The sequence below is a fragment of the Thamnophis sirtalis genome, unplaced genomic scaffold, assembly GCF_051295495.1.
Source record: "Thamnophis sirtalis isolate CommonGarterSnake01/CBP01778 unplaced genomic scaffold, rThaSir2_p1.2 scaffold_4, whole genome shotgun sequence".
NCBI lineage: Eukaryota > Metazoa > Chordata > Lepidosauria > Squamata > Natricidae > Thamnophis > Thamnophis sirtalis.
Window position 1 is genome coordinate 92,101,170 of NW_028261384.1, and position 16,917 is coordinate 92,118,086.

At 36.2% G+C, this 16,917-nt stretch overlaps 1 protein-coding gene across 1 annotated transcript in view; it reads left to right on the forward strand.

Annotated features, from left to right (window-relative positions):
• The window catches only part of LOC148045981 (uncharacterized), a 26,231-nt gene extending 14,575 nt beyond the window's left edge, over positions 1 to 11,656 (forward strand). Inside the window, exons 10-14 of the mRNA XM_087711864.1 lie at positions 1,161 to 1,322; positions 2,426 to 2,497; positions 4,145 to 4,288; positions 4,537 to 4,608; positions 10,654 to 11,656. Coding sequence (XP_087567990.1) covers positions 1,161 to 1,322; positions 2,426 to 2,497; positions 4,145 to 4,288; positions 4,537 to 4,608; positions 10,654 to 11,327 — 1,124 coding nt within the window. The 3' untranslated portion in view covers positions 11,328 to 11,656. The remainder of the gene's footprint in view (positions 1 to 1,160; positions 1,323 to 2,425; positions 2,498 to 4,144; positions 4,289 to 4,536; positions 4,609 to 10,653) is intronic.
• The last annotated feature ends 5,261 nt before the right edge of the window (positions 11,657 to 16,917 follow it).

The window sequence follows — 16,917 nt, forward strand, 5'->3', positions numbered from 1 at the left end:
ATTATGACAGGATTCTAGAAACATTTTTTGAGGTCCAAGAGAAAAGTGAGATGGAGATGCCTAGAACGTGGGTGTACTGTACAGTATAATTTACCGTTATATCAATTCACTGATTTGGACTTCAGTTAAAATAACTTGTGCTTAGTGCTAGTGATAATCTTCTCTCCTTGTCTCATTTCTGGAAGTATTTAAAAATAAATAAATTAAATTTCAAAAAATAAAAAGTTAACATGCAAAATTACAACAAAAAAAGAAAAGGTGGGGCAGTGAACAGCACGAAAAATGTTTAAAGTGGCATTAAAAAAAGTAAATACCAAAATAATCAATCAATGAGCTCTGAATCTACACACTTTTGAGGCACTCTTTAACTTCATTCTGTTCACTCTGTTTTATGTGGTTTCCAGAAACATCTCTCTCCTGCCAATTTTCATTCCATTGTGTTCTGTTCCATTACTCCTGTTAGTAGATGAGTCTATCTTTGATATGTTTTCATAAACATATTTGTTTTTCCTGCATTGATTCTACTTTCACTCATATATTTTTTTCACTTTTCATTCATACTACCAAAACTTTCAAAAGTTGTCGCCACTCTTGTATACTGTATATCACTAATTCTCTCACAGTCTGATCAAGTCTTCAGAGAAAACTGAACTAGAAGTTTCTTTCTGTGGCTCTTTTCTTCTGAAAAAAATACTTGCCATCTGCAGAGTCCAGAGATCTGGACCATCTCTGCTACCACAGGCCTTTAAAAATATTATTTTGCCCTCAAAAAATATGCCCACAAGATTGTAAAGATCCACATCTCTTGCTCTACTGCAGTGTTTTTCAACCACTGTGCCGCGGCACACAAGTGTGCCGTGACATAGTGTAAGGTGTGCCGTGGGAAAATTACTTTATATATAGTCAATATAGGCACAGAGTTACATTTTTTTAACATTTTCTAATGGTGGTGTGCCTCGTGATTTTTTTCATGAAAAAAGTGTGCCTTTGCACAAAAAAGGTTGAAAAACACTGCTCTACTGTACAGCTGCACTATTATTGAGCAAGGGGCTTTCACAAGACTCAGAACAGACCATTGTCCATTCTTTGTGTAGCTTTGCATTTCTATCCAATTTCAGCCAGTTGTGGGAATAATTAATGCATGGTATTTTACTTTTCAGATTGTATAGTGTGTTCAGGGCTCTCTAGAGCTTGCACTGTTTTCAATGTCTTGAAGTGTGGCAGAGTTCCTGTCAGCAAACTCCTATTTGTACTTCACACTCTCAAGATCCTAGTGACCAGAGATGAGATGTATTGTGCTCTTCAGTTAATGAACGTGGATGGTATGTGATCTAGAGGCTTTTGTGTTCTTAGCAGTTTTTTTTAATGCACAGTGCATGTGGAAAGCTGATATCCTCATGAAATTAGAAGTTTATGTGGAAGTCAATGTATGCACCAATTTCAGTTTGTCTGACTTAGCCCTGTGCAATGGAGGTCATGCAAATGGCAGCCTGATTTCCTGTATACTTAGATCACTGAATAAACTACAGCCTGGGGAGAAGAAAATAACTTAACTTGCTGTAGAATTGTTAGAACCGCTACCTGGTACCTTGGACTGCTTCTGCATGCTTAACTTGATGCCTGGATTAATCTATTATGGTATTTAAATTTGCAAACTGAATAATAAACTAATCAAACAATCCGAGTGAGTACACTGAACATTTTGAACCAAAACAAGGTTAACATTAATCCAAATTAGCGTGTTGTGCTAAATTGTCAAATACATCTTTACTTGATATGGCTAACTGTATTGTGGAAACACATCTGTTGTCAGGCATTACAAAATCCATTGAGTCGGAACCAAATATATCACATTTTGATTGTGCATATGATGTTCAGCCATTATAATTTTTTGTATACTTTGTATATGTACACATACACTCTTTGATATGCTCCTTCCCAATTGAGAAGCCATGCTGACTGAAAATTTCCAAGTCATCCAATATATGTTTTATATTTTGCCAGTGGCTTCTAAAGAGAGCAGGTGTGTGTGTGTGTGTGTGTGTGTGTATGCATGCATGCATTCAAACTGATAAAAACATATATGCAACATTGCAACAGAAGCCACACTCCATTTTTATATTATTATGAAATTCCATGCAAGCCTAACCTTATAATGATCCTATAGATCCCCCAATTTAGCCTTCCTTTTATCCTGTTATGTTTACTTTGTAGGTATTACTAGTCCATCAGCTATTTTTTGCCGGAGAGAGTGTTGGCTACAACTATTGGGCAAGTTGGCTTGAGATGCTCAAAATTCTGGCTCAAGTTTGAATGGTCATATATTGTACACCTGTTATAAACCCAAATGTTACTCTGTCTATCAACTTGCTCATCTGAATGTATTTATGTCACTCCCACTTGTAGTCTTCTTTCTCTCTTACAGTACTTGGGACTGTGAATTTTTCAGAATTTCTGGATGTTGTGAATAAAACCTCACCATTTTCTCAATCAGAAGGTATGAGAAGAAAAACTGAGGCAATAACAAGGGAAATGTTTACACCATTGTTACTGTATAGCATAATTCTCTCTCTCTCTCTCTCTCTCTCTCTCTCTCTCTCTCTCTCTCTCTCTCTCTCTCTCTCTCTCTCTCTCTGTACTTACATCATCTGAAAAATATCTGCTGCTTTTCATTTTTTAAATATAAACAAACATCATTCTTGTGATAATGTGCATATTAGTTTTAGAGCCGAGGTGGCGCAGTGGTTAGAGTGCAGTACTGCAGCCATTTCAGCTGACTGCTAAGCTGCAGTTCAGCGGTTCAAATCTCACCGGCTCAAGGTTGACTCAGCCTTCCATCCTTCCGAGGTGGGTAAAATGAGGACCCGGATTGTTGTTGGGGGCAATATGCTGACTCTGTAAACCACTTAGAGAGGGCTGAAAGCCCTATGAAGCGGTATATAAGTCTAACTGCTATTGCTATTGCTATTATTTGATGTTTTTACCTGAATGAGAATAAAAACTGGTTTCTCCCTCAGTAGGAGCAAAGAGGACATTCTGATTGACTGCTTTATTTTGTTAAGTATGTCACATGAATTACATTCTGATATTGGGTTGCTTTCATAGTTAATATCATTTGTGACGGAATAATCACCCAACTCTCCTAATATTAGACATAGCTAAATTAAGAATAAGTCTTTCTGCACATCTTAAATTATTCTATAGATTTTTGAAAATGTATTCTATAGATTTCTGACATTCAATTGGGAGAAGGAAGCCTGCATATGAAAGTCATATTTCATGTTTCATCTCTTGACTTATGAGGAATTAATTGAAAGCAAAGCAAGCTTTTTCTCTCATTTTTCTCTTCTGCCTTTTGATGTGCCTTATATTTGTATCTGTCTAGTAGTCAAATCACAGTAGCAGCTCCATGGAATTTCTTTTTTGTTCACCCCAGCTCATACTTTACACTCTAGTGTCCATGGCAACAGTTGGATGAAGTCATTTGGCTTGCCCTCTATGCCATTTTCACCCTTAGCTACAGCAACTAATAATTGCTATAGAAGCTGGAGTCCCCCCCCCTCCCCTTTTCTGCCTCAGAAGTTGATGGAACACAGATTCCTGGAGTTATCCCATCCTTTACTTTTCAGCTGAAGTAACTATCCATCATGCCCTCTGCTGCAGTGCTGAACAAGAAGCTGAACTCTTGGGATGCATTTCAAATCTGTATTCCTTTGGGAGCTACTCATGCTAGAAAGGCACTTTAGGATAGAAGCTATTGGCTATGAGTTGAAGTTGTAATCTGCAGAGCTCATTCTCTCACACAGATTAGATACACAAATGTATGAAGTCTCTTTGAAATTTTCTTCACTAGTTGTCAGCCTGATCATGGCATTATCAACAATATCATTGCAGTCCCTTTCTTCCCCTTAACTGCCTCATGAAAATCAAACAAACACTTGCTAAATCCTTCATGCTTCTGTGAATGAGATGAATTAGATATAGGATAGGTATGATGTATCTACAGATTTTATATGCATCATACCTACCCTATATTTAATTCACCTCATTTTAAAGAAGGTTGAAAGCGTATGATTTCAGGACTTCCATCTTCATGCATGGAGACATCAATCATTGCTGTCTTTCTCTTCTGTGTTTCTTCCAGGCTTCCAGAATACCCTCTGGGCTTTTAAGAAAATAAAAAAAGATATGGTTTGTCTTGATGATCTGAGGTTAGTCCTGGAAAACCTTGAAGTCCACTTGACCTGTGAAACTATGCATGATGCACTAAAATGCACTCGTCTTAATAGTGAGTATCTCCATTTGACACACAGACACCTATCAGATGATTCTGCCTAAGAGGAATCTGGTATCAAAATAGTATCTCAGGGTACACCATCCAGTGTTAATCTGAGTAAACAGTTCCTACTGTTATGCTGGTCTCAGTTGGTTTAGGTTTGCAAAAGCTTGAAGTAGGATTTTTAATCATGCTCGGAAATCTATTAGAGCTATAAGCAAATGCTAGGGATGACAACATTCCTTCTTCTCTTTGTGCAGAGAATAAGCTTTTGAACTTCAAGGAATTTCTTCTGGCTGTAAAGGAACTACAGAGGCGTCCTGAAGAAGAAAGTGAGTTGTCTGATGGTTTTTAGTCAATCTGTGGAATCAGTTCTTGGTGCTCAGTTCCATCTTGTTCTTGCAAGTGAATTAATATACTATGTTGACCTTTGCAACTTCTATCCTAAATCTAACTCTCTAGGGTTTTTTTTACAGAGAAATTGTCTTTCAGAATGTCATAGGTTCTTTGTTAAACTGTACACAATTAGAGTGACCCAGACTCAAGAGAGACACAAAAGAACTGAACTTTCAAGAGGTGGTTTCTTAACATTTTCCTACATGGGTTGGGGAGATTTTATAAAAACAAACATAAAAAATGATGCTTTGATACATGAATGCTTCCTATATTCTGTTCTGTTGCTATCTCTGTACTATTACTATGTAATTATCATAGTAACTATGATAGTAACTATAATAATTATGACAATTACTATACTCTATACTGTTATTATTCAGCATATTAGTCTATTACAACTATTACAACTATTACCTATTACTATATTAAAATTATCTATGTATTATGCTTGGTACTATTGCTAAAATACAATATGCAATCTTAAACCTGTGCTGTCTTAAATTTCCTCTCTCTGAGATTTCTTGTTTTTCTGTTAATGGATAGCATGTAGAAGTCTGTATTGTGTTGTGTTGTGTTGTGTTGTGTTGTGTAGTGTAGTGTAGTGTAGTGTAGTGTAGTGTAGTGTAGTATAGTATAGTATAGTATAGTATAGTATAGTATAGTATAGTATAGTATAGTATAGTATAGCCTTTATTGTCATATGTATACAACAAAATTGGTTATATTATATTATGTTATGTTATGTTATGTTATATTTTTATATTTACATTACATTTTATATTTTTATATTAAGTCTTTTTATTTATATTATATTATAGCTTTGTCTTGCTATAGGCCGCTATACTTTTTTTAAAATCCCTTTTGGACCATCCACTGCTTCTGAAGGGAAAATGCCTAATTTCATTTGGCTGTTGTACTAAATTTCTGGTGGGTGCAAATTTTCAAAAGGCACATTTCTAACACTTGTGTCAAGATTATAGCTTTATGATGTGCTGATTCTGGGGGAAAGGTTTAAATAGAGAGAAAGAAGGTAGAACAAGGGCCTGCAATATTGCTAAGCCCTCTGCTCTTCTATACAGCTTAACTAGTACTATAGAAAAATAAGGGAAAAAATCTTTTGGTAATATCCTGCTAGCCCTAAGAAAGATCAGATTTCTTTGTTTGTTTGAAGGCTACTACTTGGTCTAAGGTTTTAAGCCTTCCTTGTTCTGATTTTATCTCTCCCTTTCCACCTAGGAATCCTCAGTATTTGGTTTCTTGATACCCCAGATGGCACTTCTCTAGACTGATGGTCAAATTGGCTTTTATTAGGCTGCCAATTACTAACTTCAAGTATTGGAGGTCTTCTTCCCAAGTTTTGATTTGGAAATTGTCTAGATATGCAGCACAAAACTTGGTCCGTCCATCTGTGTCCCCCCCCCCCTCTGTATTATATTCAATTCTTAAGACTACCAGCCTTCTTTAACCTCTTTTGAGGCTGCCTCCCGTAGAGTAACTTCAAGAGGCTAAATCCAGTGGGTGTTTGTGGGATTTTCCTATACCTAAGCAATAGAAATGGTAGCCAAATCCATATTGAATTGAAAGGGAAAAAAAGGTTTTCAATTGTTTGGACCTTGACCCACATATTTCTGAAAGGTCTGATATATTCTTTCAATTATTAGACCATCTCCCTGCAGATGATAAGGGCTGATATGCACCCCTTTTGTCCTTGAATCAGTGTAAAGTTATTTAACCTGAGCTGACTGAAAATTGGATCCTTGATCTGTGAGAATTTCCTTAGGAATGCCTACCCTCCTAAGGTTTTTGACAAATTGATGCTTCTGCCATTCTTTTAGCTGGCATACTCCATAATGAAAAAGCTCCTGGAGAGAGAGTTGCATAGTCACATACAATTAGGATATATGCATTGTCTTTACTGGATTGGGGACAAAGCCTTCAAAACCAGGAGTATTTTAGAAAAGGGGCTGGGAATAAAAGTTATTCTCGCCATTGAATTTTATTTTGTCCCCTTTTGGTTGATAAGCAGGACAGGATTTACAGTAATTGGTCATATCTCGTCTTGGCAAGTCAATTCTCTTAGCAACAGTTGATATTTAAATGTTTTCTTTATTGTAGGTCTTCCTTCCTTAAAATCCTTTGCAATCCTGGCCAATCCTTAAAAAAAAAAACTATCTTTGAAAAATATATTGAATTCTCATTACAATACAGTATTTGGGGGTTCTTCACCCAAGCCTTTGATGAGGATGATTGATTTCCCTTTTCTTCTCTAGATCCAGGTTTCTGCTTTCCGCATTTTGTTCCTTTGGGGAAGGGGTGATTTGTTGTTGTTTTAATTCAATTTTAAAGGTTTTTAACAATTTGTAAATTGGTCAGAGTCATTGGGAACTGAACAGCATATCAACTTAATAAATTATTATTGTGGTTTATCACACAGCCAACTAGACTTGGTTTGGCATTTTTATCCACCTATTCAGTCTTTCATAAGGACGTGGGATAGGCAGATGTTCCTTGATGGTTGTGAAGTGTACTATCACAAGATGTTGAATGGTTCCAGGGGGAGCTACCTTGTGCAATTGACTGCTGGGGATTTTGTCAATGCCAATGGTGATGAGGTGGTGCTCCAGGTGTTGTGGGATTACATGCAAAGTGCTTATTGATACTATCTTTGCTTTCTTTTGCCACCTCTTTTTTCAGGTCTTTGTTATTTTCTTCCTCTCCTATTCTGCTGTCTTCAGATATTACTATCTCCACTTTCCAGCTTTTCATTTTGCTTTGTTTGTTATTGATATTTGTTAAGTCTAGTGTAGCAGTACTTACCTGTTTGAATTCTAGGTCGCAGATCACTTTAGCTTCTTTTCTTTCTATTACTTTGTCTGCTTTATAGTCTCACCAGTTCTTGCTTGCAGGCGAATTGAACTTTTTGCAGATATTCCAAGGAACCATTGTTGCTACAGTTATTTGTAGTCAGGTGGTACTGCCGTTTCTTCAGCTTCTTTCCAGAAGTGGCATTGCTGCCATCTCAATTTTGCCTTTGTAAACATTTGTTCTTAAAGCATGGTCTTCTGCAGCCAGAATTAGCTCCTCTTTCTCTTTCATCAACTTATCTGCTCTTAATCATTACATATATCATTGTTATTTACTTTGCCTGCTTTTTTTTAATGTACTGGCCACATAATACTTTTACTTGTCACATTTCTTTGCTACTCTTCATTTGGTCTTTCTCTTTCTGTGTCTCTCTGTCTCTGTCTGTCTATCTGTCTCTCTCTCTTTCTCTTTCTCTCTCTCTTTTTGTGTGTGTAATTTATAAGCATTTTTAATACAGTGTATGTCAGTTACACAGACAAAGACTAGGGAAAAAACCTGTATTTTAATACAGACATTTATAGTCTTTTTTCCACTAATTCCTATCAATGTGTCTAGCCATTCATAAAAAATGTTCCATATCCGATTGTATTCTGAGTCTTCTTTATCTTTAATTTTAAAAGTTAACCTATCCACTTCAGCACATTCTAAAAAATTTGAATTACTTCCTCGTCTGGTGGAGTGTTTTCATTTTTCCAGTGTTTGGCCAATATAATCCTTGCTGCTGTCAGTATATGTAAGATTAAATATGTGGTCCTTTTATTGTAACCCTCTTTGGTCTTTCTCATAAACCAGTTTGCTATTTTTAGTAATTGGCAATCCTTCATTATATATTAGTTTCAGTGTATCTTCTTTCCTGTCCTTTACATTTTCTTCTAATATCCCTTTTCTTCTTCAACTGTTTGGTGCACTTATAACATTTCACACCCACCTATTTTCTTTAATAAGACAAATCTGTCAACATTGCTGCATGGATGAAAGCCATGATTTCTTGTCATTATTTTTCTCACCTTCCGTTCAGCCCTTTTGGTTCTGCTTCAATCCAGTCTGCTATTCCAACTGTGTATCTAATGACTAGAACTCCCTAAATGTTAATTACCTCAGTGGTATTTTATCCACTGAGTTTGGATTTTTCCTCCCTTCATTCTCATTAAGTATTCACTTCTAACCTTCTTCTTGACTTTAGTGCACTTGATGTTGTCACCTTGAAGGATGCTCAGGTATTTTTTTAGTGATAATCTTCCTCCAAACTCTTAATGTTATTTCCATAGGGCCTCTTGATTCCTTCAGTTTTTGATGGTGGGAGTGGCATATTTGTTCAGTCCAAACATGATTGCAATATATTTTCTGTAAATATACAGAGGACATTGAGCAATGATTCTATTTCAGAAGATTGCCCATGTAAAGGAGGTTTTGATATTTAAAGCCATGGCTTGCCTTGCTCAGTATTGTTGACACAGGAATCAGTAGATTGACAAACAGTAATGTGATAAGAATGAGTCTCCTTGAAAGATTCCTCTCTTGATGTTAACTTCTTCCAGTCGATCACCACTGACTAGCAACGGTGTCTTCCATTGTGCTGTAGATCTTTGCACAAAATTTCTGATGTTTCTGTTGACTCCTGTTATTTTAAGCATTTGAATAACCAAGATTATGTCCGGGAGTTGAATGCTTTATTGCACTCAATCCAAACTACCTTCAAGTGGGTCTTCCTTCTCTTTCAGTTTTCCAAAACTATCTTGTCAATTAGGAGCTGGCCTTTTGTTCCTCTGCTATTTGGGAGGGTTCCTTTGTGCTCAGGTTGGACTGCATCAGCTACCACATAATTTAGCCATATGAAAGTTGCTGGTAAGCAGAGACGTGGGTTATAGTTGCCTGGTGCTGCTACTTTTGTTGTTGGATCTTTAATTATAAGGAACATTTTGCTTCAATTTCAACTCCTTGCCATATCTATATCTTTAAACTGCTTGGCAATAAGTGGGTGTAGATCAGTTCACCTTCACCCAATGCTGACCAATTCTTGATCTTCCTTGCTCTCCTCTCCACCATTTCTGCTATTATTACAAATTCATTTATTTCAGCTTCTTTTTTTATTCTTATCCACCCTCTTTACCTGAATTCTCACTGTGTTTCTTTGGGTTGTCCTTATAGCTGCACCCAAAACTTCACTGCTTCTTTTTTTCACTATTGACTGGTTCACTGCAGTATTTCTATTGATGGATTGGTAGAAACAGACTGAAATTTTGATTGTATTATGCAATTTGAGCTGCTTATCTGCTAATCTTCTTGGCTAAAGCTGTTATTTGCTGCTTTCTTATTTCCAGTGCTTTCTTATTCTTCTGTGTTTCTAGGTTATATTTCTTGATCAGATATTCTTTGGTCTTCTTGACCTTGAATCGCCTTTCTTTCATCTGTTCTAATTCACCTACATCTGATCTTAGCATGCTGATTTTATTTCCCAGTCTGATCTGCCATTTTGTTAGCAAACTGTTCTCCATTTTCCCCTCTTGTTTATTGATTTTGCACCCAAGGGATTCAATTACAACAGCAGCTGCACTCTACATTAGTTGATTTGTTTCTTGCAGTGAGCTGGTACTTATATTTGATATTATAGTATTGGCTTCTTTTAACACCTGTTTCTTTGGAATAGGTTTCAAGGCAGGCAACCTTATTCTGTTTGTTTTTGTACTGTTCTAAATGCTCAGTTATTCTTTATTTCAATTCTTCTGTTTTAGTTAGAGGCATTATTAGTCAGCCAGATGTTTAGACTGGATTTGACATTTTTATGCACTTATCAAGTCCTTCCCAAAGACTTGGGGATAGGCAGATATCATTATTTGACTGTATTAAAGGTATCATCACAGATGTAAGCTGTTCCAAGTAAACTTGCATTGACTGATAGTGGTTTTATCAATTCTGATGATGTTCAAATGGTGCTCCAATTCTTTTGGGATTGTACCTAAGGAACCTATTATTATTGGTACTTCTTTTGCTTTGTTTTCCTACAGTTGATTATTATTATTATTATTATGCCAACTATACCTTTGTTTTCCTACAGTTGATTATTATGATTATGCCATCATATCTTATCTTTTGAAAGTCTCTATTTCTCTTGACAGTATTTCCGAGTGAATATGCCCTCTTGGAACGGAAGCCTTTTCAGGATGTGACTGGGCTTGTCGGTGCTGATTCTAGATGGAGAAGAAAGTACCAAAGCTATTTTGATGATGACATATCTGAATCCACAACCCCATACTTCTCAGGACAGTCAAGTTCAGCTGCATATAGTGATTTCACTGACATCTGTAGAAAAGGACCGAGTATCATGAAAAATGCAAAGGCAGATGAAGATCAAAAAGTCACATTAGTGAAAATTTTGCAATCAGATTTTTCTGACCAAAAGGACCCTGGCACTACATCTTCTTTAGACTTTTATGAATGCAACACTAAAGAGTTTGACAACTTGGAGGTGAAAAAGTCAGATGTTGCTATTGTAGAAATCACCAAAGTTGAAGATGACTTAATGGAGGAGACAAAATACATATCTGATACTCCTGATCAAAATATCCCACCCGATCAAAATATCCCACCCGATCAAAATATCCCACCCGATCAAAATATCCCACTCGATCAAAATATCCCACCTGATCAAAATATCACACTCGATCAAAATATCACACCCGATCAAAATATCACACCTGATCAAAATATAACACCCGATCAAAATATTCTACTTGCAGATAATGCAGAGGGCAAAGATACAGAACCTGTCATCGTAGAGGAAATATCTTAGACTTCTACAATTCAGGTTGATTGGCTTCCACAGATTACTAGTCGATCTACATGTTAAGAGAAGTTGGGTTTTCTGAAGTTTCTGAATTTCCACCAACCAATCTAGTATAAGGAAATCTCAAGGCTTCTCTGATATTATGTGCATTCTTTGCCCGGCCATATAATCAGAGGGAGCAAATTTCTAAATCGAAGATGTTAGGAAAGGGAGTCAGTTCCTCCTGAAAGTGGAATAAGCTGGGGAGGGATCCAGGGTTATTTTATGTGACTCGTTGTGGATGATTCCTTGGCAGACCTGAATAAAATTCAGCAGGTGTGTGTCTTTCTAAAGCATTTTAATGTGCTTATTTGTTTTTTATTGCTGCCTGGCAACTCTAGTGTTTTAAAGATCCTTATTGGTTTGCAAACTTGAAGTAACACATTAACAGAGTTGGAAGGGACCTTGCAGGTCATCTAGTCCAACCCCCTGCCCAAGCAAGAGACCCTACATGTGCCTCTAACTAGGATCAAGCTGTTAGTGCCCAAGAGGAAACAGGAGTACAGGTAGTCCTTGACTTACAACCATCTGCTTAGTGGCAATTCAAAGTTACAACAGCACTGAAAATAATGACCTATGACCATTTTTCACGCCACTGCAGCATCCCCATGGTCAGGAGATCAAAATTTGGAAGCTTGGCAACTGGCTCATATTTATGATGGTTGCAGTGTCCCGGGGTCACACGATCACCATTTGCGATCTTTTGACAAGCAAAGTCAATGGGGAAGCTAGGTTCACATAACAACCATGTTACTAATTTAACAAGTGCAGTGATCCCACTTTATAACTGTAGCAAGAAAGGTCATAAAATGGGGCAAAACTCAATTAACAGCTGACTTGCTTAGCAACATAAATTTTGGGGACCATTGTAGTCATATGTTCAAGACTATCTATGTCCTATAGCCCAAAATTAAACCAACCTATATGCCTAAATGTTTTTAATTTGATGCATATTTTTTTTAAAAAAAATTAACTCCGCACTCAATGTAAGGCTTTTAGGTGCTGTCCATGGAGTTAATGGTTATGGACACAGTGAAATCGAAGTTCCACTATTCTCTAAGTTAATGTAGGCAAGAACAGTTTTTCCAAAATAGCAGTAGCAATAGCAGACTTATAGCTGCTTCATAGAGCTTTACATCCTTCTCTAAGTGGTTTACAGAGTCAGCATATTGCCCTCAAAAATCTGGGTCCTCATTTTATCAACCTTGGAAGGATAGAAGGCTGAGTCAACTTTGACCCATTCAGGATTGAGTTCCTGGCAATGGGCAGAGTTTGCCTGCATTGCTGCACCCTAACCACTGTGCCTCTATATCTATCTATATCTATATCTATATCTATATCTATATCTATATCTATATCTATATCTATATCTATATCTATATCTATATCTATATCTATATCTATATCATCTATATCTATATCTATATCTATATCTATATATCTATATCTATATCTATATCTATATCTATATCTATATCTATATCTATATCTATATCTATATCTATATCTATATCTATATCTATATCTATATCTATATCTATATCTATATCTATATCTATATCTATATCTATATCTATATCTATATCTATATCTATATCTATATCTATATCTATATCTATATCTATATCTATATCTATATCTATATCTATATCTATATCTATATATCTATATCTATATATCTATATCTATATCTATATCTATTTCTCTATCTCTATCTCTATCTCTATATCTATCTATCTATCTATCTATCTATCTATCTATCTATATATATATATATATATATATATATATATATATATATATATACACACACACACATATATACACACACAAACATACACACACACACATGTCTTAATTATACATATACCTATACATATACGTCTCTGTGTATATATAATTAAAATTAATTCAGCAAACAAAATTGTATCATGCATAAACTAGTTGTTTTAAAAAAAGAAAAGTCGGTAATTTCTAGTGCAAGATTATTTAAGTCACTAGTTAAAGCAGGATTTATTTTGATATATTCAAATTACCTTTTTCATTGACTATTGTTTGCTAAAACAGTGCACTAATGTTTTCTGCTGCATTTTCTATTCTAATTCTGGCTCCTTGGATTTCTATTCAAGCATCTCTTCTTCCATTCATTCTTATAATTTGTTCTCTCTCTTTCTCTGCCTTTGTTCTCTCACTTTTTTGGGCACAGCTCAGCCCTGTTTGCTTAATTGTCCTCTGTGTATTAGCAAGTTGAAATTATCTTTACCACTTTTTTATTCTAAAACTTTGTTATTTTTTTCCAAAAAAAATCTCAGGTAAAAGAGGTTTAAACTTTTTTTTTCAATTTCAAATATCCAATTTAAATATATATAAAAAATGCCCTCTGCAGCATTTTTATTTATGCAACGGAATAGAGCAGACACTTCACTCAATTGCAATTACAGTTACTCTTTGACTTACAACCATTCATTTAGTAATCTTTTCAAGGTACAACAGCATTGGAAAAAAGTGACTTATGACCATTTTTACATTGATGACCATCCTCATGGTAACTTGATCAAAATGTGGATGCTTGGCAACTGGTTCATATTTATGATGGTTGAATGTTGTATGAGGTCATAATGATCACCACCTGTGACTTTCTAATAAGCAAATTCAATGGGGAAGCCAGATTCCCTTAACAGCTATGTTACTAGCTTAACAGCTCACTTAATAACTGTGATAAGAAAGCCACAAAATGGCTAAACTCAACAACTGTTTTGCTTAGCAACAGAAAATTTGGGATCCATTGTGGTTGTAAGTCAAGGACTACCTAGAGCAGTGTTTCTCAATCTTGGCAACTTGAAGATGTCCGGACTTCAACTCCCAGAATTCCCTAGCCAGCGAATGCTGGCTGGGGAATTCTGGGAGTTGAAGTCCGGACATCTTCAAGTTGCCAAGGTTGAGAAACACTGACTTAGAGTCAAATAAACCATAAACAAACTCAAGGAATTGCAAAGTTACTCTTACATGCTATAAGCTTATTTCCTAAGACATCCCTCTTGTTCCTCCTGCTGGTCTGATCTTATTCAAAGTAAAGGAATGCCATCACTTTGGTTAGAACCAAAAAAGATTTAACTTAAAGATTGTGTCACCAAGTCCTAGCAGTGAAAACAATATGAAGAGAAGAATCAGCCATCAGATGAGCAATGCATTGTCTATTAAATCAGCTGCAAGTCCAGAAATGAGTTCTGAGAACTGACAGTTCAAACCCTATGAAGGATAAAATACCTCCATACTTTTTTAAATCTTTCACAGAAGCAATTCTGTGAAAGCAACAATATAAGCCAGAAAACTCCAGTATATATATACGGCCATAATATCCATTATGAATTTTTCATTCCTCACCCGTTTATAAATAGTGCATTTACCAATAGTGGGAGGGGCATAAGGTAATTATGGAAACCTATAGATGAATGCACACATACTCCAAAGCACACATATTTATAAGAACATATGTACATTACACAACACATTATTGGCTGGAACAATTCAAGAATCTAGTAGAAAGCTCAAGTAGTAAATGTTTTACCTAAGGGGATCTCATGCATAATGCATGCATTGTAGGTTCCAATCAGAGGTGGGTTCCTACCAGTTCGCACCTATTCGGTAGAACCGGTTCGTCAAATCTACCAAACCAGTTAGAAGAGGTTCCACCAGTGGACCCGGAAATCAGGCCACACCTACAGAAGAGGTTCCAAAAAAAATTGAAACCCATCACTGGTTCCAATTTGATGTAGTGATGGTCTAGAAACCAGGAAAATGGATGCCAGGCTGCTTTCTCCTGAGGTCATTTTGGCTGAGGAAGCAATTCTTTCATGCTGCTGTTACACGTGCTTCTACCCTCTTCACACATTCACAGCCTGTTAAGGCATGCAGATCTTGTCAAGCACTCCTTGTTTGCTGCCTGGGTGTTCAAATAGCTGTGACTAGAGCAAAAAGATCCAGAGCCCTGGTCAACAATATGGAAATAATTAGGGATATCTATTTTCAACTGAATACTGAGGCACATCAGGTTCTTTGGAATACATGGAAAGCCAGTAAATTTAAAGTAACAGCAAAACTTGGCTGATTACAATGCATTTTTGCTCTTTCTCACATACTTATAAACATTGAACCACACTTAACCTTATCCTTCTCAACTAGCTGCAAGACTTTAGCAAGAGGGATGGAAACTGTGAGATCTAGTTCAAAGATGATTCCCCAAAAGTTATTGCTTTGTTAATTAGCTGGGGCTGGGGAGGGGTGTAACAAGTGTTTAGGCCCAATTTTTTTTTTTGATTAGCTCAGGGATCTCTTCTCTCCCTTTTTTCTTTAAGAATTTGTTTCCTCCTTTTCTGTCTCCCTGGAGGAATCTTTTAGACAATGTTCCTTGCTTATTGTCCTCGCTGCTTATATGCCTCCTTCATTTTTAGTTATGGAAACTTCAGCCTAGTCTCATACTATACTCATGCTATATAGGAACATAATAAAACAGCAGGTGCCAGGCAGAAGAAAAGAAGCAGGATTAACCCTTTAAGATTTCACAATCTTCAGGCAAGATAATCATATTTACCAAGGATAAAGCATAGATAAAGCAACATTCTCAAATCTGCACATCAGGTTTTAGTTCTCAGCTTCCTAGCTATGGCCACACTGACTGGAATGTTCTGAGAATTAAATACTACACATCCAGCCTGTAAAAGATTGAGACCTTTCCATGGTGCTGAAAACTTTGGCCAATATAGCTGCCCAACCAGCTGTGAATCTATCAAAAGAGCCTTAATCTAACTTGCTAATATATGGTGCAGGATCTCCAAGAGTAGTTTGCCTGAGTGAGGGCTGAGAATATTGTGTCTGATTTTACAACAGCTTCATAGTACCCCTTCATAATTCCAGCGGTGCCAGTGGATACTACAGTGGTGTAAATACAGGGCTGCAGAATGTTACATTTTGCCCTGCTCCAATGGGACCATTACTCTATTGCAACATTGTGATCTGGGTTTTGCTATTTTAGTTCTGCTGTCAATACACATCATTTGGAGCTGGTTGGAATGAAGTGGTAGATAAATACTATAAATAAACATTATGTCCATATATATTTTCTGCCAATTTACTATTCCTCTTGTTTGTCAGGTGTCCATCAAACCCTGTTTTCTCCGTTACTATTGTACCCTCATTCAGGTACCAAAAAGTAAGACCAGTGTATCATAAGTTACTAGTAAAAGAAAAATGTAAAAGAGAAATGTAACATGTACTTATTTATTTTGCCATTACAGAAGTATAATTTCTAGTGAATAATTTCTTTATTTTTCTTTAAAAAAAAAAACACAAATATGTCATCATTTGTCAATCATTAAAACATTGAAGTACAATTTTTTTTTGTGTGTATACCCCTCCCTCCCTCCACCCCCCCACCTCCCCTCCTCCTTCCCCCCCCCCGACTTCCCAGAACCCGTACACGGTATAGAATTTTAACTAACACAGTCTAAAATCTATTGAGAAAAAAGAAATAAAGAAATTAATAACATTCTAGATTGAC